The 18,389-nt window shown below is 49.4% G+C and overlaps 1 protein-coding gene across 2 annotated transcripts in view; it reads right to left on the reverse strand.

The window, feature by feature from the left end:
* Positions 1-18,389, reverse strand: part of STOX2 (storkhead box 2) — a 185,294-nt gene that overhangs the window by 82,128 nt on the left and 84,777 nt on the right. The window contains exon 1 of one of the 2 annotated variants that reach the window (XM_054566189.1): positions 14,171-14,336. The exons of the other annotated variant lie outside the window; for it this stretch is intronic. Within the exon in view, the coding sequence (XP_054422164.1) occupies positions 14,171-14,336 (166 nt within the window). Of the gene's footprint in view, positions 1-14,170; positions 14,337-18,389 lie in introns of those variants that run through there. 2 annotated transcript variants of the gene reach the window in all.

The following is an 18,389-nucleotide window of genomic DNA, read 5'->3' on the forward strand; positions in this document are numbered from 1 at the left end:
TGGTTTATGCTCAATCTGTTTGATCTGAGACACCTATAGAAGCCACATATGTCTCTTGGAATATCATGCAAAAAAAAAAAAAAAAAAAAGAAAAAGAAAATACTGTAGATCCGAATCAGTATTGGAACCAGGTTTTCAGAAATCCTGAGTGATGGCATCAAATAAATATATGGCTCTTCTTCCAAAAAAGAACAAGAAATGTAGCTTCCCAATGTTCTATTAAGCTTTAAACTTCTATATTGAAAACACATTTCCTTTTTAAAAACAAAAGTTATGTCGCTAGGATAATTCGTTGTAAACAGAGGTGCAAAAACAATCAGAGCGCAGCAAGCATCATGGCAGCAAGAGAGCCACTGGGCCTCAGAAACGCATTGGCCGCGAGCTCACCAGGGCCGCCGTTTCCACCGTCCAGCGCTGGGAACGCGGTCCTTTTCCGGGCATGTGCGGCACTGGCATGAGAAGTGAGAGTTACGAATCCTGAGCAAGAGTTTCTTTGTTCATTTCGTTTTAATGTTTATAAAAGGCTCGGAAGAACCCGGTGCGATCTATGGCCAGAGTATGTGGGCATCGCCTTCTCAGTCTCGTTCAGTGTATGTGACCTACGCCCACCTAACCACCGACCAATTATTGATATTGACTGTATCTCAAAATTCCACTCCGGGAGGCACTGGCCTGACACGTTTTCCCTTAACGTAGCAGAAGGAGAGAGTGTAGGCTTCTTCCAAGCCCACCATGCTTTTCCTGGAACTCCTGTAACATTCATATGTGAGCTACATACCAGATTATTCCAGGGAAGGCAAATGTCACCAGAGTCTAAAAACAGCACCAAGTGTGTGACTTCAGCATAGCTGATTACTTGATATATGGGGTACAGCTCTATATTCTCTTGGTCCACCCTATATGCTGCCCAAAAGAAACTCCTCATTAGTAGCGGACAGGTCCCCAGATGTCAGTAAATCTCTCTACATTTTCAAATACGACTATATTCCACGTAATCTTCTGAATAGCTAAACATTTTAATTTACCTCTTTAAAGATTGTGTGTACGAAGCCCAAGGAAGCAATTAAAATATATTCACCTGGGTACCTGTTGAGCCCGTTCCAGGGGACACTTTTTCTGGGCTTGAGTTACATCTCAGCCCCAAAAGAACACCCAATTTTGTATATCACGTGTTAATCCAAAACTCCTTTTCTTCTTTTCCTTTAAATTCCTATCACTCCAAGTAGCAGTTGGAGTTCGCATAAGGACCATTGCCAAGAAGACACCAAGTCTGTAATTCCTTCTTGTCTCCGAAACTTTGCGAACGGACCCCCCCTGCCAGGGCCACACGAGGCTGCACGTCACTGGGTCAGTGGCCCACACCCCCGTTGACAGGACCCACGCGTTTGCTCCACACCTCCGTCCTGACCCCCCACCGAGAACCGATGTCTCTCATGAATCTCAAAGACCAAGGTTCTCCCTCTGGCTTTCTCCTCACCTGAAACATACATTTCTCAAGAGTCTCAAAAGGGTAAGATCCAAACCCCTTCAGGCATTGAAGTAGCCTTAGGTGCATGTGTTTTGTTATTGTTGTTGTTAATCCCAAGAGCTTTTCTTCCGCAAATACAGGCAGCAACCGAGGCTGTGGGCATTACGTGGACAACTGGGGAGACGCAGGGATGCACAGTAAGGCAACGTCTCCTCGGTCACGCAGCTCCCCTTCCTACCCCGGGCAAGGGGAACAACTGCGCTGAAGACAGGTGGCCCAAACTGAAAACCTGCCTGTTAGAAAGAAGCTGCCACGAAGCTGGGAAGCAAGCAATGCAAAATGGAGCCCTAAAATAACACACTGTGGCTCCTCAGGCCCTGCCTGCCCAGCTGGAAACAAACCTGTGCTTCTGTCCTCTCTGGAGAGTGACCACCATGCGGGACCTGTCACATCCTCTGCAGGACAACCCACCAACAGCAAGGAGAGGCGCAGAGCCCAGCACGTTTCTGGGGGACCTGGTGGGAGGCCTGTGTCCTGCTGAGGGGTCTGCTCACTGACTTGCCAATAGAAAGGAGGGTATCTCCTGACGGAGAGGACAGAAGAGAGTGATGGCAGAGCCACACAGATGTGGAGCCCTGGTTACGTCCCAGAACAGGCAGAAGGAGGCAACAACCGGGACATCACGCCAGCACACATGCGCACTCCCACCTCCTCTCAAAAACATCAACGGGCGATGTTACAACAATTCCGTCCAAATCACTACTTCCATGTATATTTTTTATCATAGTCACCAAAATTCCTACCTTATTAATTTCTTGATTACCTTGGACTTAATCCTATTTTACATCGTTCAGACCCATATAAGTCCTCCCTCTTTGCCCCCAATGCCGTCATTTTAAATGATTGTGCTGGGGTCCTGATCGTGGCTCCGCTGGTTGGGTATCGCCCCGCAAAGCAAAAGGTTTGATTCCAGTTGGTGTACATGCCTGGGTAGCGGGTTCAGTCCCCAGTCAGGGCGCTGCGAGAGGCAACCAATTGATTTTTCTCTCTCACGCTGCTGTTTCTCTCCCTCTTTTTCTCCCCCCTCTCTAAAATAAATAAGTTTAAAAAAATGCTTAAATTACTGTGCTGCGTACTGTCGCATTCAATTATTGGGATCGTGTCCTATTCTTAACTCAGAATAATGTTCAATCTAAACTCTTACAACAACAGATGGCAAAAGATAGACTGCACTAAATCTAATGTTTCCTCAGCAATTTTTCATAAGGAAAGAAGAGTGCAAGAGAAAATGAGTCAGCAGAAGAAAATGGTTTACAAGTGAATGAAATTACATGTATGCGGGGGACTTCTTCCCATTTCAAGTTTCAAAGTCTGTTTTCCGCTGCCTTTGTGCTAAACGAGCTAAGCCCTAGGAACTGGGCAACCCCAGCGACTCCAGCTCCGCCAGGAACCAGGGATGCTCAGTGCGTGACTGACAGCTTCTGAGGACCCTGGGCCAGTTAGGGCAGCTGAGGGGCTCCCAAGGGACGGAGAAGGCGCCCACTCTGAGGGGACGGAAAGAGAAGGTAAGAGACAGCGGCAGGGAAATAGTCCAGCAATAACCATCCCGCCGAGCCTCTGCCCGCTTTGGAGACTCCACTGTTCCTTGGGCGAAGCACGGTGATTCTCAGAACTTCGGCTGGCCGAGTACAGGCTATTTTCAAGTAACATATGCAAGTATTTGAGGTTAGACTACTTAGAATATGCAGGGAGCTCTCACACCTCTCCTCTCAGTACAACAGCGGCCTCTCAAACAGGCCCCTAGAGAAAGTGCCAGATGAACCCCTCAGGCAGAGAAAGGAAATACTGAATCATGGCTTAAAAATCTGAAGTTAATTTTACTGACATTTAACATATAGACGTCGAATACATACATGATTTAAAGTACGTATGTATGTGGCCCTGACCAGTGTGGTCCTGTGGGTTGGGCATCACCGCGCAAAGCAAAAGGGCGCAGGTTCGATTCCCAGGTAGGACGTGTGCCCGGGTTACGGGTTCAGTCCCCACTTGGGGCACATACGAGAGGAACCAATCGATGTTTCTCTCCCTCTCTTTCCCTCTCTCCAAAAATAAATAAATAAAATCTTTTAAAAAATAAAGTATGTATGCATGTGTGAATAAAATCTCAGTTTTGTCATCTGTATTGCTTAAAATAGTAATGAGTGGCTGCCTCCAGGATTGTTCTGAGACCAAAATGAGGTGATTCTTATGCATGGGCTGGTACCAAATACATGCTCAATAAACAATGGTTTCCTTCCTTGGGGGGAAAGGAAATTGAGGGTTAAAATGCTCCCTTTTAATATTTGCCTTTGAGGAGCACTTGGGAACTCTGCCATCTTGCTCAGAAGCACGTTCTCAGACCAAGAGAGGAAGGCTGTGCTTGAGTCCCAGGCCCTTCCACCTCAGGCCCCCCACCTCCAAGCTGAGCAGAAGCCTGGCACGATCGGACCACACAGCGAACCCTGCGTAACCACTAGCCACGCCTCTCAGGAGCCCACAGCCTCAATCCCAGCCAAACAACATGCGCCAGGGCGGCCCTGGGCAGAACATGCTTTCTCACCTCTGTCCACCTGACCATTGAAATCTCCACCTCTGGCCCTTAAAGATCAACATGCTATATACCACCACTTATTAGGTCCTTTGCCCTGCAAACCAGTGTTCTCTGACATTCTCCACAGGTGCAAGTCACCTACCCCAAACAGGGTACAATGTGTAGGAAAACACGATCTACGGTCTCCAAAAGAGCTATGCCATATTCAACAAAAGCCAGAGCTTCTGTTGTATTTTGAAATCATAATTAGAGGATGCTTTCTCTTTGATCCTCACCCAAGGACACTGTTTTCATTGCTGGGGGGGTGGGGGGAGGGGGGAGAGAAAGAAAGAAACATCAAAGTGAGAGAGAAGCACCGATTGGTTGCCTCCCATACACGCCCGGGCTGGAGATCCCACCCACAACCTAAGCACGTGGCCTGACCGGGACTCAAACCCTCAACCTTTCGGTTACTGGTTGGCACTCCAGCTGACTGAGACACACTGGCCAGGGCTAGGGGACGTTTTGGAAGTTCAATTAATTAGCTATAACCATGTAAAGCAAGCTGCTCAATACCCTTAAGTTCTTCTTTAAGTACTTTTCCCTGGACTTTAAGGAAGGGACATTTGGGGCAGGGGGGTGGGAGCAGGCAGAGTGTGGAAAACCAATAGGGGAAACGGAGACTCAGGAGTGGACCCAGGAACAGTGGGAAGCCTCACAAGCCTCACGTTCCTGGACCCCGGCGGGCGGTGGGTCCCACGACTGCCTGGAAAGTGAGCGGAGGCAGAGGGCGCGGTTTAAGCTTTGAAAGCTCCTCTCCCAGCTCTGGCTGTCCCCGCAGAACCCCAGGTCCTGCCCTTAGGAAAGCTGCTGATTTAGTGACACGTGGAAAGTGGAGCCCTCTCCCTCCTGGCCAACGCCAAGGACATTCCGACTTGAGATGCCATGGCACCGTCACTGCGGGGGAGGATAAGGCACTTGGTTGAGAAGCCACTGGGCTTTCCTTTCCAAACAGGCCTTGAAAGATGACCTGGGTCTCACAACTTCTCTTTCCCATGCTGCCTTTCGGTGACATGGTTTATACTGCACAAGCAAACACACGCAAACACACAGCTCAACCCTCAGCTCCGCTGAGGCTTTTTCTTCTTTACCTTCACCTGAGAAGTCAATATAAGAGTCTCAGATTAAACTGTGTCCAATGATATGGAGCACCAGTTCCCTAATTTTAGGTGAAGCCAAGTTCTCTTAGATTTATAGCTCACAGGAATATCGAATACACAACAGTTCTCTGCCATTTTTTCCTAAGATGGAAATTCAAAGACAAGGAAACCCACTTAGGTCAATGAATGATTCTGGAGAGTTCTCGGATCTCATACCCAGATCAACAAGGAATGGCATATTTTATTTCCAATTAAATGTGTACCAAGTCTAAGACTCAGATTTAACGCAACTTGTTTGCAACGCTACCTGGCCCTGGACAAGTTGCCTGTTGTCTCCCTTCTTCTGCATCCTCAGATGTGAACCATTTAGAAGTGAGTCAATCCTGCAGGGTTATGTCTCAAAAGAAATAGTAGTATAGTAGCAAAATGTATTACGCTCTTACTGTCAGGCCCTATGCTAATGATTTTGCATATATTTGCTCATTAAATCCACAAAACAACTATAAATCAGATATGATCTTATCCTCATTTTATGGGTAAGAAACAGGATAAATTGATCATATAAAATGCCAGGACACCAAATCACCTGACTTCAAACTGTAAGTCACAATGCAAGTCACAACGCTCTGCTCTCTGAAGTCATTCATGAACCTGTGACTGAAGCCACCATGACAAATGCAGCAAAACCGTCTGACATCCTGACCACACTCAGTGTTTGACTCTTTTGGGCATGGCCCCGCCCTGGCCACACAGACCTTTGGAAAGCAGTTTTAAAAAGTTTATCAACAGCTATCGATTGTTGTCATGATAAATAACCAGTCAGCAAGGATGAAGAAAACATGCCTACTACTCTTTTCACTTATTCTTCAGCCACTCAAAATGAAAGTTCAAATGCGTTCACTGGGTTAACAGGAAGCCCCACTATAATTATAAGCTCTAGCACCTAATCCAGAGTGACGTTATAGCTTAAAAGTTTAGTACATTCAACAAAGCTGTACTGTTTTATAATTTCACCAAAGGTTCCTTTTGGAACTTTTAAAATCCCAAGACAGAAGCCTGCATATGCACAACCCAGGGATATCGAAGCTGCCCCCTCACACTCCTTTGGCCCAGGGTAAACGGATCGAGATTGCTGACCTGGCCACAATCACCCTGGAAGCCTCTGGTCATCAACCCCGGGGCCACCAGCCAGGAGCAGGGCTAAGGAGGAAGTGAAACCTAGAGGTCTGCGATTTCACTGTCACTCCCGGGCCTGTTAGCACGACGACGGGTCCCCATCGATAGTTTAAACTCCTACTGCACACCAGCTGCACACCTGGCACTCGCTAGAACAAAGCCACGTGAGCCGGGAGCCAAGTTCGCAAAGAGCTTACAGTCTAGAGGGAGCATCAGGCAAGAGAAGGCCGACAGGCTCATAAATGACCTGACTCGCCAATTATCTCAGAAGTACAAAGGAGCGGCCCAGGCACTCCATCAGGCCAAAGAGGCTCCTCCAGAGCCAGCAGTGAGCTGAGTCTGAAACACCACGGGGAGGCTGGATGCAAAGTAGGGGGAAATTGGGCATTTCTGGAGGGGAGTCGGGAACCAAGGGCTCCGGAAGCCTGTTGCAAAATGGTGATATGGCTGCAAAGTAAAACTCGACCCCACTTCCTTATGTAGCTTTCATGTGGTCTCCTCTTTATGTCATACTTTCAAGGGATGATTACTGAGATCCTGTTGAGAGTCTATATGTGTCCTTCAGGACTTAGTTATATGCGAGGGAAACCAACGCTGGATCTTTTAATAATGCTAATGACAAATAATACAATGTTTCCTGCATGCCAAGCTTGGCTCTAAGCGCTTTATGTAAATTATTAATTCACCAAAACCCAATGGGCATGTACCCATTATTCCCATTATTATTATTATTCCCATTTTGCAGGTAAGGAAACTGAGGCCCCAAGGAAACAGGTAAGGTCTCCGAGCTGACCCAGTCGGTGACGGCAATGGTGGGTTAGGACGCCGTTTGGCCTGCGTCTCTGCTCCAAATCATGGTCTTTCGTTTCCTGAAATGTGTTGGGTAACTCTGAGGACGGAGGGATGCGTGGAGATCCAGGCTTGAACTCCGCAGCCACAGCGGCTTCAGCGAGGACTCCTGGGCAGCCCCGGGCAAGCACAGACGCCGCAGCTGGCATCACACCAGACACCACCTGCCGGCGGTCCCCACCGCCGCCGGAGCGCGGTCTTCCTGCCGCGCGACCGCCATCCCAGAGAACAGGGCTTCCAGCCCAACCACCCTGCCCCGCGCAGCAGATCCCAAGTCCGGGCAGGAGTGTGTCGCCGGCGAGGCCCGGCTGCCCACGCCCTCGATGCCAGTCCAGGAAAGCAAGGCCATGGCGAGCGCAGCTCTGCACAGAGAAACGAGGTTTCGGCCTCCCCATGGGGCACGCGTGGGGGCGCTCATTCCCTCAGTCAGCTGAAGCAGGACACAGCCACTGAGTGGCTGGAAGCAAGAGAAATGTACGCATGCTCCCACGGCCTGGGGGTTGCAAGTCAGGGGCAGGAGGGTTTCCCTCCGGAGGCGGGAGGGGGAATCCATTCCAGGATGCTCTCCCGGGTTCCCGTGGACACCGGCAATCCCTGGCCTACGCTGCCTTGTGGACATGTCCCTAAATCTCTGCCTCCTTCTTCACATGTCCCTTTCCCCCTATAAGGACACCAGTCATATTGGATTTAGGGCCCACCCTTCTCCAGCTATGATTGCATCGTAACTTAATTTCACCTGCAAAGACCCTGTCTCCTAATAAGGCCATATTCACAAGGTACTAGAAGTTAGGACTTGAACATATCCTTTTGGAGGACATATTCAACGCTCAGCAGTGGGAAATTCCAGGCATAGGACGTGGGATCAGATGATGGGCAGCCCCCCCTTCCAAAAAAAAAGAGAGAGAGAAATATCCCACGTACCTCTATCGCTTTGGGGGCCTTCATTTCACCTAATAATGAAATAATTTCAAAGCAAAAGCTGGATATGCCGAAAGCAATAAAAAGTCTAATAGCTCTACTAGGGGAATGAGCCAGACAGGAATTTGCAGTCAGTGGGCTGTGAAGTGCAGAGTGAGGGGGCCCCGCCCCCCAAAACCATGTCCATCAGACGGGCGGGCCTTCTCCCCTAATGCCCGACAGGCAGCTGCCGAACAGCTCTCTTTCATCTTCAAAAAGAGAGGACGCGGCCTGGAGGGGCCATCATGGATTTAAGCAGAAAGATAAATGGAGATTTTAACCGTGAGTATGAGTTACCTAAGCCACAATTTTTCAATCGAATAGGTATATGACAGATGTTTAAAATACACGTTATTTACAGAGCGGGTCTGGTCTTTTTGTGCTGCTCCTTGTATTGTTCTAACTCTTTTCAAACCTGACTATAGATATCAAAAGTATATCCCTTTTATCAACAATACCATAGCTTCCGAGTAAATGCAAACACTAACAAAACAAATCCAAGAATTAAAAAGCACTTTGCTCTTAGAAACAGCAGAGCGGTCGATGTCCAAGAAAGCCCATCGAGATGGGTCCAGGTTTTCAGAAACCCAAGTAGGACTTAAGAGAATCCAACGGACCATCTGCTGCGAGTGAAAATAAGTCAGTCATCTGCTCCCCTCTGAGAGGCGCAACACAAAGTACAAGAAGCTGAGCTATTCTCGGGTTCTCAACTAACATGGCCAAGGGGGTGACCTCCAGCTACACCTCTAACCTTTACCCGTGTGCCCCAGGGCCTCTCTGCTTGGATGTCAACCCATTACGTCCCAAATGGCACTCATCATTTTCTCCATTTCCCCCGGCTTCCTGGCCATTCACTGCGTTCTTCCGGCAAAAATCTCTGACTCACTTTTTCTTTTCTTTCCCCTCTTAAATTGAGCCAGTCACCAGGAACAGTCAGTTCCGTGGTTCTCCCAGAGCCCCACCCACCCCAGCCCCTTTGCTGCCACTTCCCTCCTTCTGTGGCTGAGACAGGGCTTCCAAGATGCGTGAGTACCACTCGGCCACGTGAGGTCATGCTAAGTGGCACCTAGTTGAATTTTTTTTTTTTTAACTGAAAGAGTAATATAGTAACTCTCATGGGGATTAGAAAACTACAATTATCCAATGAAATCCATACTTTCCCATGAAATATAAACTTTTTACTTCATTTAAATGCAGAGTAGATCAAGTTAAAGGAAAAGCTGAAGTAAACAACAGGAAGGTCCTGAGGGAGCGTGCTCAGGCCTGGCAGGCGGGCGAACCCTGCTCTGCGGAGGTCCCGTGGGGCCACATCACCCCCTCAGCCGCTTCCCGTCTCCTGGCCTCGAGACTCTTCCATCTGCCCTGCAAACCATGGCCAGACGGGTCTTCTACCTGTTGGCCCGGTCATCACTTCTCTCCCGAACTCGCCAGCCTTCACCTGCCCCGTAAACCCTGAACCCCACCTGCGTTTCCAGCTCCCACCAGGCCCAGCTACACGTCTGCAGGTTACTCCCGAAGCTGCCGCATGACCAATCCCCCCAGACGTGTTCACCTCCAGCGTCGTGCCTGGGTTCCTACTGCGTCCACAACCTTCCCCCAATCCTCCTCCTCCTCTGTCTCTTTGAATCCTGCCCAGTCCTTTCTGACCCAACGAGGTCCGCCCTCCAGGCAGCCTTTTCCAATGACATCCTCCTGTTCTCCGACCTGCTCTTCCACTGATACCCACCATACCGCCCACCCCGCTTGACTCTTGATCATATGCAATTATTTGCTGCTTTCCAATGGCTGGCTCGCTGGGAGCTGGTCCTGTCTACCACTACAACAGGAAGTCCTTAAAGAGTAGAATCTCAGGTCTTTATACATATTTATACACACGAATTATTCCACAGTTATGAAAGGATAACTCACTTTAGGGGTTCAAAACATCTCTTCACATCCAACTTTTTCAGAGAAGCCAAGTTTTATTCGTTCACCCAATAAACATTTACCAAGTGCCTAATAAGTGCCAGGCTGGGATGGAGACACGGGCTGCCACGAAGGAACCTACCGCCTCAGTACAGGAGACATGCTCGTCCGCTCTTAATGCCACACAGTGTGACCGCGCTGCCCTGACACAAGTACCTAACACAGGCCATGCGAGTGAGTCCCTCTAGAGAGGCTCGGGGAAGACGGAGAGAGCGGGGGAGTGCGACTAGTTCTGGAAGGTGACCAGTTGCCCGAGCCTGGAGCGCAGGGTAGTGGGGGAAGGAACGGGAGGGGTGAGGAAAAGGTGGACCGGCCAGGCCATGAAGAACCCGGGTCTAGAACTTCATCCACAGGCAGAGAGGCAGTAAAGGGGGATGTAACATGACCAGCTTTACTTTAGGAGATATATTTAAAAACAAAAGCAAAACAACCCTCTGGGGACACATGGAAGATGAACTGGCCCGGAAGCAAGGTGAGTGTGGAAGAAACTGTAACCGAGCAGAAGCTGTGAACAACAGAGATGAAGAGGGAGGGGCAGACTTTAGAAACATCTAGGAGGTAGAAATGAGTAGGATTTTCTGAGCAACTAATGGTGCATTCCACTGTCAAATAAAAATAGTCCAGGGATTAACTACTTAAGGAGAAGTTTATTATCTACTTAAAAAATTACCCGTGTCATCTCTTCCTTGTGTTACTGCGGCTAAGCTTAATGAAGAGTTGACTCTAGCTTCTATTCTTACAAACTACAGGAACCTCTACTTTATACCGTATAGATTAGGCTCACACACAGTTTCTATGACTGATGTACAAAAGCCTGCTCTAAATTCAAAAGTCAGCATATTGTCCCTCCAGCGAGAGCTTCACCAGATTTTGCTCCTTGGCTCTATCTGCACTAAGCATAAGCGATCTTGTACCAAAGAACACACTTTTGTCTGAATTGTCCTGACTCTCTGGGGAATAGGGAACTTAAGCCAGAATTGCTCTGGAGGTGTAAAAATGCTAAGGGTTTTATACAATATACTCATATTCCTTTTTTCATATAAAACCGTTCACAAGAGTGTAAAAGATATTGAAATACCAAGAGAGGTGACCTTTTGTAAGCACATTCATGTTCTCCTGGGAAATAAAGAATAAAGTCATTCACCACCAAGTGTAATATTCCTCACTTCCACTTGCCTGGTGAAAGGAGTCAACACAGGTAGTTTCAAATTAAAACAGTTGGAGCAGCGAGGCTGAAAATGGATCTCTGCAAAAAGGCGGACGGAGGCAGCAGGAGGCCGTTCCTTGAAACGCCCATCTGCTTATAACTTGCTAGGACTTTATCCATCACCTCCGCCCCCCACACCCTCACTCTGGTCACCAGGACAGGCCCTAAGAAGCGGACGTCTAATGTGACATTTGGGGATGATGAGAAATAGGGTTCCCGTGTGGAACGAGCACTTTCGCCACACACCTCCCATGCGGAGCCACACGACTCCAATAAGCAGAAAGGGCAAAGGTGATTTCTAACGTTCTCTATGTAAGTGCTCGGAAATCCCGCGCTGGCTCCCTCCAGAGCCACTGCCCGGCCCGAGTCTGTGATGGAAGCGGGGACTGGTGGGCCATTCCAGAAGGGACGAGGGTCCTGTTCCCCGCCAGGGGCTCCGCGGGTTCGTGGCAGGCCCAGACGAAGCCTCGAGAGTCCATTCTCCGCTCCCAGAAAACTCACGTCTCTTAAAATAACGAACATGGGGAACTGGGACACAAGCAACGGCGCCCCAGAATTAGTTTCTATAAAATGAAAACTAATAAACTAATCAACGTGGTTCCCAGCCGCTCCTCTCTCTGCTTACATTAGTTAGCTGCGCAGAAGAAAACTGTCTCAAACTGTCTTAAGATGTCAGTTTAGGGGCTTTTAGTTCACCTTGCTTTCCAAATCCTTTAAAACTACATTATTAAAAGTGCTTGCTTTAGTGATCTTTAAAGTGGCAAATATTAAACTAAAAGTACCATGATTTGGGGGATGTCTCATTCATAAGCAACACCTTTTGTGAACATGCTCTGTAGAAACGTTAAAGTAGAAAAATTACTTTCCAATCTTGATCAATTGAATGCCCCAAACTTGGTGGCACTACACGTGAACTATAAGGAAGCACTCAGCCCTGGCGCTGGGGAAGAGGAGAGTGAACCGAATTAAAAGTTAATAGCATCGTTTGTGCAGAGAGGTCATAGTTCACACCGTGCGCCCAGAGGGGGCTCCAGCAACTGCATCAGCAAAAGGTTTGGGGCCTTGAGAATCATTTCACGCTTTCACATATAAAGCACTAAGGATTATAGATGTTTTCCTCTCTGTGGGAGCTTTACTTTTTCTCTAGTTTTAGAAGAGGAGGAAGAATGACCCCACATCCATCTGGTCTAATGCCTTCTCTTCTTCAGATAGTGCGTGTACACTTAATTATTCACTTTGATTTGAACAAAGGCAACACTTCCCTCCTCCTTCTGCCCAGAAACAGTCATTGGGAAATTAATATTCAAGATGAACGATGAACACTTCTCATTGTCTGTGAACTTGCTGGTGGCCAGGAGGCCTGCGGATTCGTGGGGCTATTTCAGATTGTGTGGAGCATCAGTTGGGGGCTTGCACAGTCATATAAGGCATGCTTGTCAAGATGCAAAGTTTCAGAATTCTCCATCTATCTTTTTGCAGGATATTTTTAAGTTTTAAATGTGCCTACTCTAACATCTTGAGCTTAAGTGTAGTTTATTCTGAAGGTATACAAAACAAATAACAGGCTCAATGCCAAAGGTATTGCTGTAAATCACATTTCAAACTGGTACAACATCCTTATGTTGCCAGATTTTGCAATAAAAAAGACAGTTATTTTATTAGGTTTTATACTCATGGAAATGTGGTCACAAGACATTTCTAAAGCATGAGATCCGGGCCCCCATGTTTTAAAACTTGCTGTTTTAGGGGGAAGACAGTAGTGTTAGCCTGTAAGTGCTTCCTGCAAGCTTTAAGCAATTTTCCCAGTTAAGATAGGACTTAACAATGATTGGGTAGAGATGTGCTTTCAAATATAATCTCGGTCCTTCCATTACACTGTGCTTAGAAGAAAATTAATTCTTTCAGGATGAAAAACAAACAAAAATTGATGCCTTACACATGATCACACACAAATGGTCAACAATAAGTGAGGAGAAAACAAGGAAAGAGTGCCTGGATTTTCTTCCTGCAGCGTTCCCTCCAGGAGTTTATCCCTGGATTCCCGAGCCACACTTCAACGCCATTCCGTTGTATTTCCAAGGGGAACTGGCTCTTGCAGAAACAGCACTGCGTTTTATGATGAAACCTTTTTTTGAAGCCTTCATTTCCATTTACCGTTTCGCCTGCCCTTCCCGTCTGACCTGCAAATACGCGGTACAGCCTCCATTCTTTCCATACAACCCAGTCCAAAGCAACATATGTTAAATCCACACCGAATCATGTGAGCATTCAATCCGCATACACACCATTACCCCACAGAACGCATTCAATGAGCTCCAACAGAGTTCGCGGCGTGCAAATCAGGCGAGCCGGAGCTGTATGCGCGGCTCTTCCCTGACTCAGACCGTTCAGAACTGTGCATGGAACCTGTTCCCTTTCCCGAAAGGGGAGCTGTTTAAATGCCCACTGGGATAACCAGCCACAATGCAGGCGCCAGCAAGCCGGGTACTGCAGGCGACACGGACGCAGGCTCGCCCACAAAGCTCAAGGAGGCTGCTGCGCGGAGCTTGCAGTCATTTATCTCCCCGCAGTCCGAACGCCCGGCTCGCCCCCCTCCCTGATTTTACCTAACTAATAGCTCTCAAACCCCATATTGAGAGGGCCTGCTGTGGATCTTGCGGAGGTACAAAATGGTGGATGTGAGCTAATTTTCTCCTGCTTTCCCCATAACTTATCGCATCCATCAGCGCCCGGCCCCCCCTGCCAGCACCCCGGCGAGCGGTGCAGGGAGCCCGCTGCAGTCTGTGGCCGCGGCCCGGGGCAGCAACGCGGGTACCAACCTGATGTCATGTAGCCCCGCGAAGCCTGGGGCGCGAAGGCCGCGGGGAAGCGTTTGTGCAGGCGGTAGTCCTTCTCGCTGCGGGACCTCATGCGGTCCGAGGCCCGGTCCGAGAAATCCGAGCTAGGCCAGGCTCGCCGCAAGGTTGTGCTCCGGGTCTTCTTCATGGTGGGGAGGGCGACCTGCTGCCCCGATCCTCGGGCCTCAGCGCCGGGGCGCAGTGCGCGGCTTCATCCGTCTACGGTGGGCACGACCCGGGCGCACTCTGCGCGCATTTTCCCAGCCCCTCCTCGTCGGCGTCTACACCGCCAGCGGCGGGTCCGGCCCTCCCCACGCCCCCACACCCCCCCACAGCGAAGGCTCCGATTTTACACACGTCCCACAATGCATTACACTTCATTTGCAATCCGCCCGGCTTATAGCTTCCAGATTCCTGGGGGGAAAGGCACGTTAGGAGGCTCCCCGGCCAGGGGGAGGCGGGGAGGGGCGGGCGGGGTGGGGGCACCGAGACTTGCAGCGTGAAAGCAATGGGAGCGCAGACAATGGCCCGATTCAGCGCAGGAGTGCTTAGCCAACTGTGAGCCCCGGCACAAAAGACCCAAACAAATAAGGAAGCCGAGGCCTCCGGGGCTGACCCGGGATCGGGCGCCCGGGAAGCCGGAGGGGCGGCTCAGCGCGAGGCGTGGGGATGACAGTGTCCAAGTCGTGTCCCCCTGGGCCTACCAGCCGCGCGGCCCGCAGTCCCGGGCGCAGGCGGGCTCTGCCTCCCCTGCAGTCCTTGGGAGGCAGTCTTCATTACAGAGGCTGGAACGGGGGACGCGTGTGCACAGGGATCCGAGCAAGCTCTGCAGACAGCAGCTGCGGCGGGCGGGCTCTGCCAGATCCAAAGAGCCGGAGTCGTCCTCGCGGCTGCAGCGTCTAGTCAATCTTGCTCCTTCCCAGGCTCAGGGTGGTGTGCGTGCCTGCGCGCGCGCGTGTGTGAGTGCGCGCGCGCGCATGTGTGCCCCGACACGCATGTGCCCCCTGCACATGCATGCTCCTACTTACTGGCCGCGGCGGCGACGGAAGCCATGGCTGCCAAGGATGCGGAGCCTGACGCGATCGATCGACACCGCACGGTGGCACCGCCGCCTGGTAGCGAGCGCGCAGAATGGCTATTGAAGGGCAGGAAGCAGGGCAGCCGCCCAGTCTCACGCTAATCACCAAGCTGCCTCAAGTTAGAGCACAGATCCCGGCAGGCTTCTCATTTTCTCGTGAAACACCCTGCGGCGGCGCTGGGACCTTGGCTGGCGCCACAGCCAGGAGTCAGCGCTTGGATATTTACATATTTTCAGGATGGTCCCTCCCCCTCACAGAAAGGCAGAGAAAGCTCTCTGTGGGAACAGAGAGATCTGCGGTGCTCTGCTCTGCCCACCTGCGCCAACCTCCAGGTCAGCTAGAGCCGGGGGAGGGGGCGCCACCGGGAGCTCCTCCGAAAGCCTCAAACGCCTCCGTACCCGGTCTGCGCCGCCTGGCAAACGCAATGGAGGTGGCCTGGCTCTTCCTCTCTCCTGGAGCCCCCGGCGGGAGTCGCTACCAGCCCGCTAACCTGCATTCAGGTCCACGGCTCCGTTACACAGATGGCTCAGCACAGCTGTTTCTGGTCCAACAACCAATCACTAAAGGACGACAATGCGCGGCACAGGGGAGCGGGAGAGGAAGAGGGGGCGCTGCACCGTCCCAGCCGAGGCACCAGGCCTGGCTGGGATGCGGTCCGGGACACGGAGGTCACAGGAGTTAAATGCAAACGGCCACAAAGCCGTGAACCTCCGCGACGCCGAGCTGCTACCGATTCTTCACAAACATGTATCTCCCCATTTGGGTTCCCAAAAATTCTTCGGTGTTATAAACAACACCAAAAACCTCGGTTTTTCTTTTTCGACATTGTATTTTGTTTTACATCTTTGAGCATTTTTTTTTCCCATTTGTAACAATGCAGCATTCAAAATCATTGTCTTTATGCTGTGGTTTCGTCATCACAGGCGCCAAGGTGCAGAGACAGGGGTATGAATTTTATGGGCTACGATCTTAAGCTGATACCAACACACACACACACACACACACACACACACACACCCCCCCAAAAGCCAGCGGGTTCTAAAAGGTAAAGGTTCCATTCTAGCACAGTTCAGTGCTATTCCAAGGCTTGAACTCTTTCGGGGTTAGGAAGGTTTTTGGAGAACCTTGCTCGGGGGGCGGCGTTCAGGCCACAAGCATCATAGAATCCAGAGCCAGAGCTTCCCCTCAGTATCTCAAGGCTGCCCTCTGTAACCTGAGGCTCCTGAAACTAATCTGTCTCTTGGGATACTGGGTATGAAAACAAACAACTAAAAATCCCCAAGTATCATATGGAACTTATATTTACATGAATCAAAATTTATTACTGACTGTACACCAATTAACTGATGTTCAGTGACATCTTTTAAAAGGTAGAAAAGGAGAGTTTCCCCAAAAGACACATTTTTGCTAAAATGTCTTCTGTACTGTAAGAGGACTACTAAGAACAGAAAGACTACAGCTTTGAAGCTACCGAAGACTAAATGTGTAAAGAAACATAAAGGTAATAAAAATAATTGTATTAATTAATGCATAAGATAGCGACATTTGGATATCTCAGTCCCATTCAAAAAACAATCCCTCAGGACCTCCCATATAACCACTCAGGATTCAGGAGCCAAAAGTGGTTGTATGAACGATCACAGTAGTTACCATGGAAGGCTAGTGGCGATTGCTGTGGCAACTGCGACATTTACTCATTCAGCACATAATTATTGACTGTCTAGCACATGCCAGTCCTGGGGTGGGTGCTGGGCAAACAGGACACCGCGTGGCCCTATGCAGCTTTTAGTGTACGTAGTAAGCAAATAAATGCACACATTGAGTGCGTTCTACACAGAAAATAACCTCTCTGGGAAAAACAACAGTTAATCTGAAACCTACAGGAGCCACCCCAGCAAAGAGTGGGGAAAACGATGTTCCAGTAAGTGAGGGCAGGACATACAAAGGCCCCGGGGTAGGAAAGAACGGCGGCTCCTGTCAGCGGAAGTGAAGGCAGGGCAGCGCGGCTGGGCTGGAGCACCAGAGAAAGCGGGGCGAGGAGGGTGTGGAGGCGCGAGCGGGCCCTGAAGGGGCTGGCAGGCCACATTCGGGGCTTTGTGTTCTATTCCAGGTGCAATGTGAATCGCTGAAGGGTTTTAAGAAAAAAAAAAGTTGTATAATTTCTATATAAAAAAGGCTTGAGGAGGGAATCTCTTCGACGGGAGGGTTCAGCCCAGAATTTCTAGAAAGTTTGAACCACACTTAACTGAAAACAGAAAACAATCATTGTTCATATGAAAGAATGCAGGGAGTGGCTAGTGATAGATATTTTGGAAGGAGAGCCAGACCTCCCTCCACTCAGGCACCTCTGAACACGGGCTTTGCAGTGGAGTGACATCATCCAGTGTCCACACTGTCAACAGATGCCCTTGGAGCCAAGGCCAAAGGCCAGACATAGACAATTCGGAGAGTGAATAGGTTGGGGCGGCTGAATCAGATCAGAGAGTAGAGGACAAGACAAAGAAGGGGCAGCGAAGCAACGTATCCATCCAACTCACACAATAACATCAAAAAGGGTCGTGAAGGTAAGGCTTGGGTCTAGCAAACAGCATATTGCAAGACCCATCCTACCTGACAGAAACGGATATGGAATTCCAGTTATTACAGCCACTGTTAACATCAAACGCCATGCGTCCATCTGTCCTACGGGAAGATTCGCCGGTTGTATGCAAGCCTAGTCTCACATTTCTAAACCTGCTGGAGACGGCCTGGGTCATGGACTCCCCGTCAAGTAAGTTCAGGTGCGTAATCCCAGTACCCACTACCAGGAGAGTTTAGCATTAAACAGAGGAGTGACAAAGCAAATCAACTTTGTAGTATTAGTATTTTTTAAAATCAGGCTTAAGAATAATTTTTGCATTTGGCATTTCCATATCAGGTAGATTAGAGACACTAATTAGACACACTTGGCTTTGAGATTCTAATTCAAACGTATAATTGATTTTAGGCCTGCAGTTTTGAGTTGAAAAGTGTAAGAATTTTGATTTTGAAATTCTCCTCATTTAAAACTTTGGTTTATTAGATTCACAGGAGCCTGATGAACTCAAGAGCTCTGAGATGCACACTCCATGAAGCCAAGGTGT

Source organism: Pteronotus mesoamericanus, unplaced genomic scaffold (assembly GCF_021234165.1).
Source record: "Pteronotus mesoamericanus isolate MK-2021 breed Mesoamerican mustached bat unplaced genomic scaffold, CSHL_Meso_final contig_169, whole genome shotgun sequence".
NCBI classification, from domain to species: domain Eukaryota; kingdom Metazoa; phylum Chordata; class Mammalia; order Chiroptera; family Mormoopidae; genus Pteronotus; species Pteronotus mesoamericanus.